This window comes from Nilaparvata lugens, chromosome 6 (assembly GCF_014356525.2).
Source record: "Nilaparvata lugens isolate BPH chromosome 6, ASM1435652v1, whole genome shotgun sequence".
Taxonomy (NCBI): domain Eukaryota; kingdom Metazoa; phylum Arthropoda; class Insecta; order Hemiptera; family Delphacidae; genus Nilaparvata; species Nilaparvata lugens.
The window spans coordinates 68,010,360-68,024,240 of NC_052509.1; the positions used below are offsets into that span (position 1 = coordinate 68,010,360).

The 13,881-nt window shown below is 33.5% G+C and overlaps 1 protein-coding gene across 7 annotated transcripts in view; it reads left to right on the top strand.

Annotated features, from left to right (window-relative positions):
- LOC111052167 overlaps window positions 1–12,017 on the top strand; it is a 56,241-nt gene extending 44,224 nt beyond the window's left edge. For 5 of the 7 annotated variants that reach the window (XM_039431777.1, XM_039431780.1, XM_039431776.1 and 2 more), the window contains 4 exons: window positions 543–741; window positions 9,295–9,413; window positions 10,052–10,148; window positions 11,804–12,011. In XM_039431777.1, the coding sequence (XP_039287711.1) occupies window positions 543–741; window positions 9,295–9,413; window positions 10,052–10,143 (410 nt within the window). In that variant the 3' untranslated portion in view covers window positions 10,144–10,148; window positions 11,804–12,011. Of the gene's footprint in view, window positions 1–542; window positions 742–9,294; window positions 9,414–10,051; window positions 10,149–11,803 lie in introns of all 7 variants that reach the window. The other 2 variants (XM_039431774.1, XM_039431778.1) reach the window with 2 other exon arrangements.
- The last annotated feature ends 1,864 nt before the right edge of the window (window positions 12,018–13,881 follow it).

Here is a 13,881-nt window from a genome sequence, read left to right on the forward strand (position 1 = left end):
CAGGTACATGGTATAATTATTATTTATTTTACATTACTTGGACCTTATAAATTGATGAAAGAAAGTGATGTTTTATCTGTAATCTATGTCAAAAGAAAACTATTGAATTCAAATATTGTATTTCAATTTATTTATATATTCTGGTGCTACAACCTAGTGTGCGTCACATCTCCCTTCAACTTCTGCCTTCATCTTAGTCTATTCCGCATTGATTGTTCCATCCCATCCACTTGAATAATTAATATAATGTAATGTATTGATGTATAATTCCACATAAATAACATCCATTAGGAAGTATGATGTTAAGGAATGGATGATTGATTGTTTTTTTATTATGTGCAATTGGTCTGTCTAGACCTAGCACAAAATAGAAAAATAATCAATCATCCAGCCCTTAACATCATATTACCCAATGCATATAATTTATGTGGCATTATACAGAACTAGAAATGATTTGAAGTGTTTAGTCTCTCTGATACAATAATATTTTTAACACCTTTCACCTTCAATGAGCACAAAAGTATGTTTGTTGTAAATTTCAGGTGTTTCAGGCCAGTCATCTGAGTCTGAGTCTGAGTCAGGCCAGTCATCTGAGTCTGAGTCTGAGTCAGGCCAGTCATCTGAGTCTGAGTCTGAAGTCAAGGACTCCTCTCATCGAGAGAATGCCGTTATTAAAATAAGAGATTGGAGGATTAAAGTTCATGAAGAAGAAAGAAAGGTGGAACTTCTCGGCTGTTACTTGTTAGTACTGCACCATTTTCATTAGAATATTGTAGTCTGCATGAACATTGAATGAATTATTATTACTTATTAACTTATTAACTTATTATTACTTACTCTCACACTCTGACACCGACCCTGCAAGTAAGACCTTACCCTAAAATAAATAAACCTATGATTTAGGACATCATCAACCACACAAAATGGGGAAATAATTAACCATTAATTCAAAACGTTATTAACTACACAAAATGAAAAAAGTTACTTGTAATTTAGAGCGTCATTAACATCACAAAATGGAAAGATAAATTAACTATTAATTTAGAACATCATTAAATACACAAAATGGGAAAATAAATAAATAAACCTATGATTTAGGACGTCATGAACCATACAAAAAATGAAAAAAATAAATTAGCTTGTTAACTGTCAGGGGTTGGATTTACAATAAATTTCTCATTTCTTAAGACATTGAAAATTATATCTAGCTCAAAAGCATTGAAAACAAAACCGACTTTCACCGAAAAAACTTTTATCTAGAGATGAGGTATTTCTTGACCTCACTAGTTACTTTAACAGCTCTCTGGAAGACAGCCTAGGCCTTTGCTGGAGGCAAATAAGAACAAATTTAGTGTCGAAAATATAGAAAATAAATAATATAAATATAGTAAAACTTTACTCCTCTCACAACAATACAAAAGAGAAGGTGATTATGATTTTAAACAGGACAACCTTGAGGAGGATGGATGGAAAGACTATTAAGCATCAGTTACAAATATTCAAATACTCAAATCTAAAAGGATAATAAATTATAAATGAACTTAGTTTATCTATGGTTATATTAACGATGTGCTAACATTGAATACGCTTGACTATTAATCAGTTACTTAATCTCTGTGTCTCAGGGTTTCGAGTAGGCAGAAGGCCTCCTCCAATAGGGCTTTTAAAACTTGAAAAATATTTGAAAGATTTTAAGTAAATTTGAAAGAGGAAAATACAATGATTAAACTGGACTGGTCAAAATAAAACAATGGGTGGCTCAAGCTTAATAATGAATTAGGGACTTACCAGTCACAATGTACACCCTCACAGTTGTCCACTCCATCCTCCCGTGGTCGCTGCTTCTCGGTCTTCTCCAGGTGACGGTTGGAATTAGAATCATCGGTTAGGGTTCCCGAATCAATCAAGAAACCTCGTATTTGTCGTCATCACCGAACAACGGCTAACTCCCCACTCAACAGAAATTGCCAAAATGGTACGATATCGTACGATATTGGAACAAGAGTCAGTGACCACAGATTGCAATGTGACATGGGATTGCACAAAAGTGCATTGTGCCGACAGGCTTTCACGAATACAATTTGTAATTATGGATTGCTGGCTAAGCAGAGCATTGCCAAAATCTTGAATTCCAACAATTAAATTTTCTAATTAAATAGTCAAGCTACATTGTCTGATTCAATGAAGGAGTTTCATTGAGGTAGAATTAGTTCATAGTTATCCAATACTACTCATTCAGCGACTATGCAAAATCATGCGATAAATTCAGATCAATAATAAATTAATAATAAATAACAGATCAATAATTCAGATAAATTCAATCAGTTGTTATCGTGCCGTGGTGCCGAGTGGTTGTGTTGAATTCCTGCTGCTCTGTGATAAGATTGCTGCTTGTTTTTCATTTTCGGTTTTTGTATTCCTTGACCTAACACTTTTATAGTTTAAAAACGTTTTCAAACAGTAACTGATAAATACTCCAAATTTCAAAAAAATAATTTCTAACAGTAATCTTTTAATATTTTCTGTTTTCACCGTAATTAATATAAGATTTTTTATAGTCTATTAATAATAACTCTATCAACAACAAATTAATAACCAAAATATCACTTTTTAATTAAGTAATAACTACTGTTTTTTGTTTTTTATATTCAATCCATTTTTTTAATTGATCCCAAATAAATACTATTTTGTTAAATTGATAACTTTTTAAGAACACGAACTTAATACGCTCTGATTAATTCTAAAGTTCTTTTTGCCAAATTTTTATAATACGAGTACAACTTTTCAGCTCTTCTTAAACTGAATTTAAATACACCAAATTGCCCTTTTCATTAACTAATAATTATCTTAACAATATAATTAAAAATTCTTAAAGTATACCGTGTTGCTTACTTATAATACATTTAAAAATATTTAATCTATTATTCCTATTTTGATTCTTCTTTCTAATCTGTTCCCAAGTTTTAATTGTAAAGCTTCTCAAATTCTATAGTTTCTTTTATTCCTGTTTCAATCGGTTTTCATTGGCCTTGTAGTTTGGGTAATACTCGTGTTTTGTCGGACTTTCTTATTTCCAAGCACCCTATTTTCGCTTAATTGCTTATAAGCCTACTCTTTTCAGCTTTATTTGGCATTTTAAGCAAACTAATTTTTATGAAAGGCAATTAATTTGTTTTTTGTTTCTGTATCGCAGTGGTCCTTGCAAATATTGTGCTGAGGTGAATTTTTGTAAACTTGGCACAAGCTTTGCTCTGGATTTTGGTGGTCGGGCTTGGTCTGCTGGGGGACAGAGCACGCGCGATCATACAACAGCAAAATTTTCCTAAACTATAAATGAGAGCCTGTGTAGGTGGATCGTATTGGAAGTAGGAGTGTTGGAGAAGTCTGACTCTTGCATTGTGAAATAGTAGCAGTCCTTATCAAACTTATCTCTTGTTGCGATAATCAATCACTTTCAATTCTTCACTCAGAAATAAAAACTTTTTCAACATTCTCTCTATTTTAATCACAAAGACTGTCAGTTTTTATACTTTGACGTTTAAGAAGAATTGCAATCTCTTTCCCTTTTCTAGAATTTAATAAAAAATAAATAAATAAGAATCAATCAATTTAAAGTTTCCTTTTCTATTTTGCTGCACGTAAGCATGATGGTTTTGTTTTTCTCTTTCGCATGTCTACAGACTAATTTTTGCTAGAATACTATTACTACAGCTAATAAATAAATTGTTGTTAATTTGATAACACTTTTTCGTAATTATAATATAATTTCGTAGTCTAGTATTATTATAATCTATTTATTATTATTATTATTATTTTTTTTTTTTTTTTTTTTTGCTTCTAATATATATCTTCCTATTGTTACTGTTTCCCTATCTTACTGGTTATTTTGTTTCGTGAGTCATCATAGCAGTTAACTATGACACTCAAAATAATAAGAACTTCAAGAGATCAACCAGGAATCATGTATGAAGGGTTTCGTTTTAGTAGACCTGTTAAGCAGAAGACGGGTGCTATAGTGTGGCGGTGTACTAATAAGCTTTGTTCATCCACTATCAAAACAGACTCGCTCAAGTCGACTGTTGTCGGAGAACCGAGTGTTCATAATCATAAAACAAAGTCGGCGGGACAAAAAACATCAGAGCAAAATGAAGCAGAGGAAGCTGATTGTGATGCAGCGGGTGAATCATCATTTGGTGGGTCACCGCAAAAAACACCTGATGATGAGACGCCATCCCTAACAAGCTTGCTCTCTCCCTATGTTACACTCACGCCCGATCCACCTAAATATAAATCCATATCCGAAGAAAATAATTATCTTAGACAGAGAGTAGCTGAATTGGAGTTCATGAAAAATGCACTAACAGATAGAGCAGTTGTCTTGGAACAAAAATTGATTGATTTAGAAACTGAATCACCTGCACATACATCGGAAGCGGTTTCATCCCTAAGGGAGATGAGACATGAACAGTCTGTCGATGTAATTGAGCATGCAAGGGATCTCGATTCGAGATTGAAAGCTTGTGAAATGGATAAAGAGAGCGAGATTGAACACTATAAATCGTTGATGGATGAGTTGAAAAGGCAAATGAGGGAGGAAAGGAAGAGAGAAAATCAAACTTTTGAGCAGAGACTAATCGAGATGAGGACTACAATTGAGGTTTTAGAAGCCGATAACAGTTGTCTTCGAGCTAAATATAAGACAATCCAGTTAAATTACGAAGAATTGAACAATTTTTACTCGCCAGGTCAAACAATTGCAAATGAATCTCTGAGCGGCGGAATTGTGCATACGGAAAACTCATTCAGTATTTTAAATCAGTTGGAAGAACCTAGTGAACCAGTCATAAATAAGATAGCGAAAAAGATTGAGGAGAAAAATCATGTTGCAAGAAAAATTGCAAACAAAAAGAGAGTAAATTATAAGAAAAGAGTCCTAGTAATGTCAGACAGTCATGGAAGATATATAGGATGGAATTTGAATGATGAAGTGAAATGTGAAGGCTATGAGGCAACTGTCTTTTCTAGACCTGGATGCTCCTTTAATACGGTAATTCATGATATTGACGATTTTACTAAGGATTTCACAAAGGACGACACTGTGATTATTTTAGCAGGGACAAACGATGTAGTTGACAGAGTGGATCAGCCCACTAACCTGAATTTTGACTCAATAAAGAGAATAGCTGAGAAAACAAATGTGGCTATATCAACGATTCCGTTAAGGTATGACAGACCTCTAATGAATGTAAATGTGAGTAGATTAAACACATGGATGTTTGAGGAGTTCAAGTTAATGAGTGATAATAAAATTGGCATGATTGATCTGAATGAGCTAGACATCACAGATTACACTCGCCATGGCTTGCATTTCAACAAGCACAAGGGCAAACCCAAACTCATTCAACTCATAAAAAAATATTTAATAGGCAACCAGAAAAGCACTGAGACTTTTATAGTAAAGGAATCCGAATTTTCAACAAAGAGCTGTTCCAGTATTCCAATTTTAAATGATATTTCTGGAAATTATTTTTTAGATACTCTGGACCTTTAACTGAATCAAATATTACAGGAGTATGCACTATCATACATCAGAACATTCAATATATGAGTAATAAAGTGGACAGAATAAATGTATTTCTAAGAGCTGAAAAGCCAGATGTAGTAGTTTTTACTGAACATGGTCTCAAAGAATCTGAAATAACGCAATTAAGCTTTGAAGGCTATAGCATAAGTGCAAGTTATTGTAGATCTTTACACAGGAGTGGCGGCGTTTGTATCTTGGTAAAGAAACACATTAAAGTTCAGAAACTCTCATTCTTGAATCAATTCTCCACTGAAATGAATTTAGAAATCACTGCTGTAGAAATAGGAAAAGGAAAAGGGAAAATTGCTGTTGCTGGAGTATATAGATCGCCCAGTGGAGATTGGAATGATTTCCATGACAAAATGGACACAATTTTGCAAATCCTAACACCAAAGTTTAATAGGATAGTAATTGCAGGTGATTTTAATGTTGATCTCCATGTGAAAAACCCTTTAAGTGATGCTTTCAGAGACCTTTTTGCTGAAAACGACCTGATAATAAAAGTTAGTGAATTTACCAGAATCACAAGAGACTCTCAGACTATAATAGATAATATTATTACAAATATAGAGGATGGTTTTGTTGCAGTAAAAAATTCTGAATTATCTGACCACACTTTTCAATCTATTAAAATGCGGGGCGTTCATTTTGTATCTCCGGATAAGAGAGTTATCTCAAAAAATTCGAGAGATGTAAGTGATTGTAACTTGGTTTGTCTAAATATGCATTTATCAAAACAAAAGTGGCAGGAAGTTTATAATGGAAATGATCTCAACAAAAAGTATTCAAATTTTGTAGAAACTCTAAATTACCTTTATAATGTCTGTTGTCCAATTAAAAAAGTTATAATAAGTGGAGGAAATATCAAGAATAAATGGATTAATGATGAGCTCTTGCAGTTGCGAGATAATGTACGAGCTGCCTCTAGACGCTTCACACAAAGTAGAGACCGTGCACACCAACAAGAGTATATTAGATTGAAGAAGTTTTATGCAAATGAAATTGGAAAGGCTAAGCGTAAATTTACAGCAGATTCTTTACGGAAGTCCAACAATTTGAATCTTTCTGTCTGGAGGGTGATAAATGAAGAGAGGGGTGTGTTGAAACGGAGGAATGAGAACTGTTATATAGACGAAGTTGTAACAGAAGAGGGAACGGTTTTGAGAGGAGGTTTTGAGGTTTCCAACTATTTTAATACATTTTTTCAGGAGGCTGGCATAAAGAATAATGTCTCTGTACAATTAAATGACAACATTTTCTCTGACTCCTATGATGACAGAACAATTATTGTGAATAAATTCATAGCTGCTCCTTTTACAAGAGAGGAGATGGATAAGATATTAAATAGTCTAAAAGGTAAAAAGTCAACTGGTCTGGATGGGATATCCACTATGGTGTTGAAGTCTTGTAAAGAATATTTATTAGATCCACTCACCCATTTGGTAAATGAATCTTTGAAGTACGGTGTATTCCCTGATAAATTAAAAGAGTCAAAATTAGTACCCATTCACAAAGGCGGTGAGGGAAACGTTGCAAATAATTTCAGACCTATTACTCTTGGGAATTCTATTGGTAAGGTTTTTGAGAAGTGTATGATGTTTCGCTTTGTTGAACATCTTGCTGAAAATCAAATTCTGGCCAAGGAGCAGCATGTGTTTCAGAAAGAAAGATCCACAAAGACGGCAATTGTATCCATTTTTGAGGATATAATTGATATGATGGATAAGGGTGAGAAAGCTGTTGGAATTTTTCTGGATCTAAGCAAAGCTTTCGATTGCGTTGATCATTCAATTTTGTTAAGGAAGCTGGAGCTGGTGGGTGTGAGAGATGTTGAACTGGAATGGTTCAGGTCCTATCTCCTGGATAGGTCTCAGTGTGTGGAAATAACAAGGGAAGTGAAAGGGAAGATAATTCATTACTTATCGGATAGAGTATCAGTGAAGGCTGGTGTACCACAGGGCTCTATACTTGGTCCTTTGTTGTTTTTGCTATATGTAAATGATGTGCCAAAAGTTATATCCCAGGGTAGAGTTTTAATGTATGCCGATGACACATCATACATTTGCAGCTCTCAGGATGCGAGTGTGTTAGAAATAGAATCTTTCTTGAACATTAATGCCATAGCCCAGTACCTCTCTCAACTCAAATTAGGAATTAATGAATCAAAATCCCATTTTTTACTATTTAAACATAGAAATAATTCCAGGCCAGATCAACTTATTAATGTACAGATAAATGAAAAAAATGTTAACCAGCCTCATTTCGTGAAATTCCTAGGGGTTGCTCTGGATCAGCATCTCTCTTGGGATTTCTATACTGATCAGCTCTGTGGGAGGATTGCATCTGGAGTCTTTGCACTCCGACAAATAAGAAGATTGAATGATACCAAACTCACAATGGCAGTCTACCACTCACTCATAATGTCACACATCCGCTATGCCATTATTGTGTGGGGTGGGTCGTGCCAGAATTTGGAGAGGGTGTTCAAGCTCCAAAAAAAAGCTGTTAGAGCGATCAAAGGTATTATGCCTTTAGAGTCCTGTAGGAACCACTTTAAAGAATTAGGCATACTAACCGTTCCCTCTATTTATATCTATGAGGTGATTATGCATGTTAGAAGACAGACAATGACTAGAAATGCTGATTCGCATGGATACAATACTAGAAATAGAGGAGACTATGCTTCACTGTATCACAGAACAGCTCTTTTTGAGAAGAAACCTACATATATGGGCCTTAAATTTATTAGAAAGCTTCCTACTCACTTGAAAAATTGTGAAGATGTCAATGTTTTTGAAAAGGATTTAAAAAGTTTTTTGATGCTTGGAGTATTCTATACCACAGAAGAGTTTGTGTGTAGAGAGGGTTCCTTTGTGTGATTTTTTTCTTCTTTTTATGTAATACTGTATGTATTATAAATTTTTGACAATTCCTATACTCTGATTAGAGTCTCTGGGAAGCTTTAAAAACAAACAAACAAACAAATCAGTTAATTATTCCATTGATTGTGAAATAATTTTCCTGAAGCAGTCTACAAATTTTCTTTCGGCCGGTAGCACCATATAAGGCACAATGAGTCAGCAGTAGCTACAGTTGGCATTAATTCAATACACCTCTTACATGCTAATGAGCTTGTTTCATATTTAATCTAAAATACCTCAATTGTAACCACATATATTACAGAACTTTCTATAGGTTGAGATTCAAGAACATTGGCTGAAAGATCTAAGGCATTCTAATTTTCGAACATTATTCACACTAAGGTTGATATCACTGAAATACTGGGCCACATTATTGCTATTTAGATTCATGTTCACCTCAAGACACTTTCAAGACAAGTCAATTTCAAGACATTTATTAGACACTTGATTGATTTACAATTTTCAATACACTTTCAATTTTCAAGACACTTATCGTTGAACATTAGAGTGGTATCATCAGCATACAACTTAATCGGGAATTTGTCTCCATAGCGATATTGGATATCATTAATGTATATTATGAAAAGACGGGGCCCCAATATAGATCCTTGAGGTACCCCTGTAATTTTTTTCAATGAAAAGCTTATAAACTGAAAAGTAATGATAGTTCAACGTATTTGCTGTCCAACCATCATAACTGTATGGAAGTCAAGATTTATGCATCAGATACTACCGTTGGAAGGGTGACCACTTGTAGAACAGACTCTTCTCAATTAATTTTTGTTGTAGGTCCAATTCTTCCAGTGAAGAAGTTTCGTTTGGAATTGTGATCTGCAGGAAGATGAAAAACTTGATACAAACGAAGAAAGGACTTTATCATCTTGTTGGCGAAATGAAGAAAAACAAAGGTACTGTAATTGCTTGTTCTGTTAGTAGAAATATTATTTTCGCCAAATTGCTAATAACACTTTTGATTTAAGGTCTGTTTCTTGACTAGAAAGATGCTGTTTTACAAGAGGTTATCCTTTAAAATAAGCTGATATGCTGATATCAACCTTAGGGCCCTTTGCACCATCTATGTTGAGTGCTAATCTACGATTATAAGTAGACATGGTCGAATTTAATATAACGTGTTTCATTTCGGATTCCAACAGCTGATATACTATATCTCTGTTTAAGAAAGTGCACCACGTTTTTTGAGACGTTTTAGTGGTGACATTTTCCAAATTATTTTGATTTGGATACTATCAAATCACTTTTTCTTTTTCACAAATCATTTTTACTTTGAGCGCCAAAAGTTGACATCATGGGGAAGATCAATTGCTTCTCATGACATATTTGATTTCTCAGAATATCTATTCCAGGGAAATTTATTTTTTTACATTAGTTGTAAGATAAAATAATATAAACTTGAATTTACCAACTCTACCATTGGATAGGCCACGTTGATCTGTCTTTTGTTCTAGGCTCTATGCTTATTAATAAAAACAATATACCTAAAATATGTCACTTGATGATTAACGTAGAACCATTAACTTTTTCACAGATTTGCCTCCCGTAGTCTGTCAACGATTCAAGTACGGTTTCCCACAGAAATGGAGAAAATTTCTCGATGACTCTGGTGTCTTCAAGAATTGATTCAGGTAAATAAAAATGCGTTACTTGAACCGTGCATATTATGTTATTCTCAAGCTATCTCATTCAGTTGATAGAAATACACTCATCACCGTATACTATGCCTATGTCTATTCCCACCTATGCTACGGAAATATTTTCTGGGGAAACTCGACTGACAGCTATAAAATATTTTTAATTCAAAAAAAAGATCATTAGGGTGGTTTTTGGTTTGAGAGCTAGAGATACATACAAATCTATTTTTCGGGAGTCGAAGATCCTCACTCTGCCTGCCATCTACATATTTCATTTGTTAATATTCATAAAGAGTAATGTCCATAAATTTAATTTTTGCACAGACAGACATAACTATTCTACGCGTAATCAGAGCTTGTTATTATACCCTATTCACAGACATGCCTCTTACGAAAGAAACCCTTCTTATTCAGGAGTAAAATTGTATAATAAGTTACCCGAGGCCATCCGTAAAATTGATTCATTGCCGCTGTTCAAAAAAACTATCAAGTCAATGTTAACTGAGAGAGTCTACTACTCAGTGGCAGAGTTTATTGTTGATAGATTTTGAGGTGAAATTTATTCTATTATTATGAATAGTTCTATAACTGTGACTTGAAATGTTATTGATTTTACTTTATGATTCCATCATATATGTTATTGTATATTCTTATGTACCTATATATTATTATATCTGACAATTTACGTATCAAACGGGAATATTCCCGGAAATGATGAGTAATAAATAAATAAATAAATATATCATTTTAGCCGTCAATGGGCCTCACGACTGTCATACTTCAGCCGTGACCGACAGTTTAACGTGCCCATCCAATTTAACTTGAGGAGATAGAACAGCTACGTCTTCCGAAGACTTATTTCAATAGGCATTTTACGAGGTGTTTCCTAAGCGACGGCTCTACGATTCTACCCGAGCGACATTGTAGGCTAGTCTATAAGTCGGCAGGTCAGGATTGGTTGGTTGCTCCGTTTGGGTTGCTGCTAGTGAGGTCCACGTTATAATTGCACTAGAAAACAAAGAAAACAGCGTTGCCAGAGGATAGCTGCTGTTACTGCTATAGGCCTATCTCATGTCATATTAACAACTGTTCATTCTTGTTTAAAATAATCAATTATGTTTTATTCGTCAAGGAAATACACATTCCAATGATTAAACAATAGGTGATAAAATTTGATTATTCATTTATTTTTCTAAACACTATAATCATAATATAATTATGACGATGGAGGAAGAACTAGGCAGAGCCTGTACCATTTCTCTTCCAAATTTTGATAGAAAGTTGATGTTTTCCAAAGAAATAATTGACATTAAATATTTTGTTCATCAATTATATTATTCTATATTGTTAAAACACGATCTGGCGACGTTGAGGAGCTAGAGAAGGATAGAGAAGGATCTGCTTTGTCGAATGATAGACACGGTTGGCAATACCAATGTTAATTAATAATACTGCCATTATAACGTGGACCTCATGTATGTAAATTGTTATGTATTTTTTATTTCTGCACTTTTTTGTAATTGATTTGAAATCCAGGTTATATGCTTCTTTTATTAAAATGTTTATATTGTTTTGATCAAAAGGCAAGTACATTGATTCGGATTTGTTTCAGTAGTTGACCGCAGTGTCTTTTATATTATCTGTTTCAGTTGGGGCAAACTGAGCCGCTTCGGCGAGCGGGCCAATAATTTCAACATTGTTTCAATTCCAAGTTGATTGTTTTGAATTAATATAGTCTACTGTTACAGAGAGACTATGCCTTTTGAAAATATAAACGGTTACCTGATAAGTACCTTAATTTGTGTTATGAAATATGATTGATATCCAACTATTTAATAAATTTCTCAATTTGAAAGATTCAAATGATATTATTTCGATTATTTACTTGCCCACCAAGTGCAGTTTTCTCGGTGAAAGCTTAAACCGAATTGGATCAGCTGGTGTGTTTTAATATCAATTAAACTTAACATGGATTTAATTCATATTAAGCCGACATTTGGTTCAAACTGGTACTGTGAAAACGGCTTTTAAATCGTTAGAATTATTCAAGTAATTAGTATGGTGATTATTATCATAGAAAAAATATATCATAAGAAGATAACCCTATAAGATTGTTTATGTTTCATTGTGCATTTTAAAACAGTAAAGAAAAAAGTATCTCAGGTTTGGCTGAAATTTGCACCATAGATGAAGCTTTATCTGAAAAATGTCTGAGCCAAATTTGGCACCCCCAGCTACTATACAGGGTGAGTTATGCAGCTTCAAACGTAAAATTTGCAAATTTTCAAACGGTGAGGAATTTTGCAAATCGGATTCCAGATTCATGTTCCTCTCATCAAAGAGCATAAGGTCACGAAGTTAGAGCGATTTTGATTTTTCACAAAAAAAAATTAGATAAACCATAGATTTTATGAAAAATGCGAATGTGCCAGATTTGGTTGATATTCGAACTATGGAAAGAGGTTGACTCAACAAGTGATAGATAAATGTCTTTTATTTTCATTTTATAACATTACAAATGATGTGGGCGAAGTTGAGGCAATAAGAGCCCCCCCTCTTCCACTTGACCCACAAGTATGGGTCTGTTTGTGTAAATGGCAGAAGATAAGAAAAGATTCATTGAACAATTGACAAGTTTACTTGATAGAACACTTGACAATTATATAGTCTAAAATAAGAACTTAGTCAAAAATAACAGATTAAACTAGCTGACGTACAAACAACTCTAAAGTAATTTTTCACTTAGTTACCAAGAGGGATTATTAACTATGGAATGAGAAAGAAATCAATAAAAATGCTTACTCTCTTAATCAGATTTATTACAGTTTTTAGTATAAAAGATTTTTTTTTCAAAGAGCAAAGAATAAAGAGTTAACCTGATTTCAAAATCTCAGTCCAAGTAAACTGAAGATCAGTAGTAAATTATACAAGAAAATTTACAATAATCAAAAATATAATAGCTGTAAATTCTGCTCAAAATAAGATCTAGTTGCACGAAATTTGTTTAATAACTGATTAAATTATTAGATTTTTCTGTATTAGCTGTTATGCTACTATAGCGGTGACTGAGGACTCTATAGATTTTTTTCTATAAGTATTTGAGAAGAAGTTGCTGTTGTGGGCTGTACAACTCGCTTTCCTGATAGATTTCCCTTTAAGAATCTGATCTGTTTCATTTTCATGATGGCCTATGGGCTATGTGAGATAATGGGATGATGTTCCAGTAATTTAACCATAACTATTGAACGGTTCATCAGAGCCTTATTTTGTAGCAAACGTTGTTGTAGAATATAACATTTTTCTCATCATCATATACCGTAGTTGAAAATTTTGTCACTGCAATTAATAAATTCAAACTGAGAGATTTAATGCTTCAAAAAAAGCAGGACCGCATCTCTAGTAGAATTTTCCCTAGTTTTTATATCTCTAACTTTTGTTAGCTTCATAGTAGCTTTGTACGCATGAGGACCTTTTTTGTATAATATCAAATTGACTGTTGAGTAACAAGTTCTAATTACTAACTAAAGTCAAGAGTAAAGAGCTATTTTATTCGATTTTCAATATAATCATTATATACCGTAGTTAGTAGGTATAGCATAAAGTTTACTTTAGTTCTGTTCATAGATAGCATACAGCTTTTGAATTTGCCGGTTGATAACCTAGTTTGAATTTGCCGGTGAGCCAACATGATAATGATGTTTCAAAACCTTTTGAATAATATAGAATG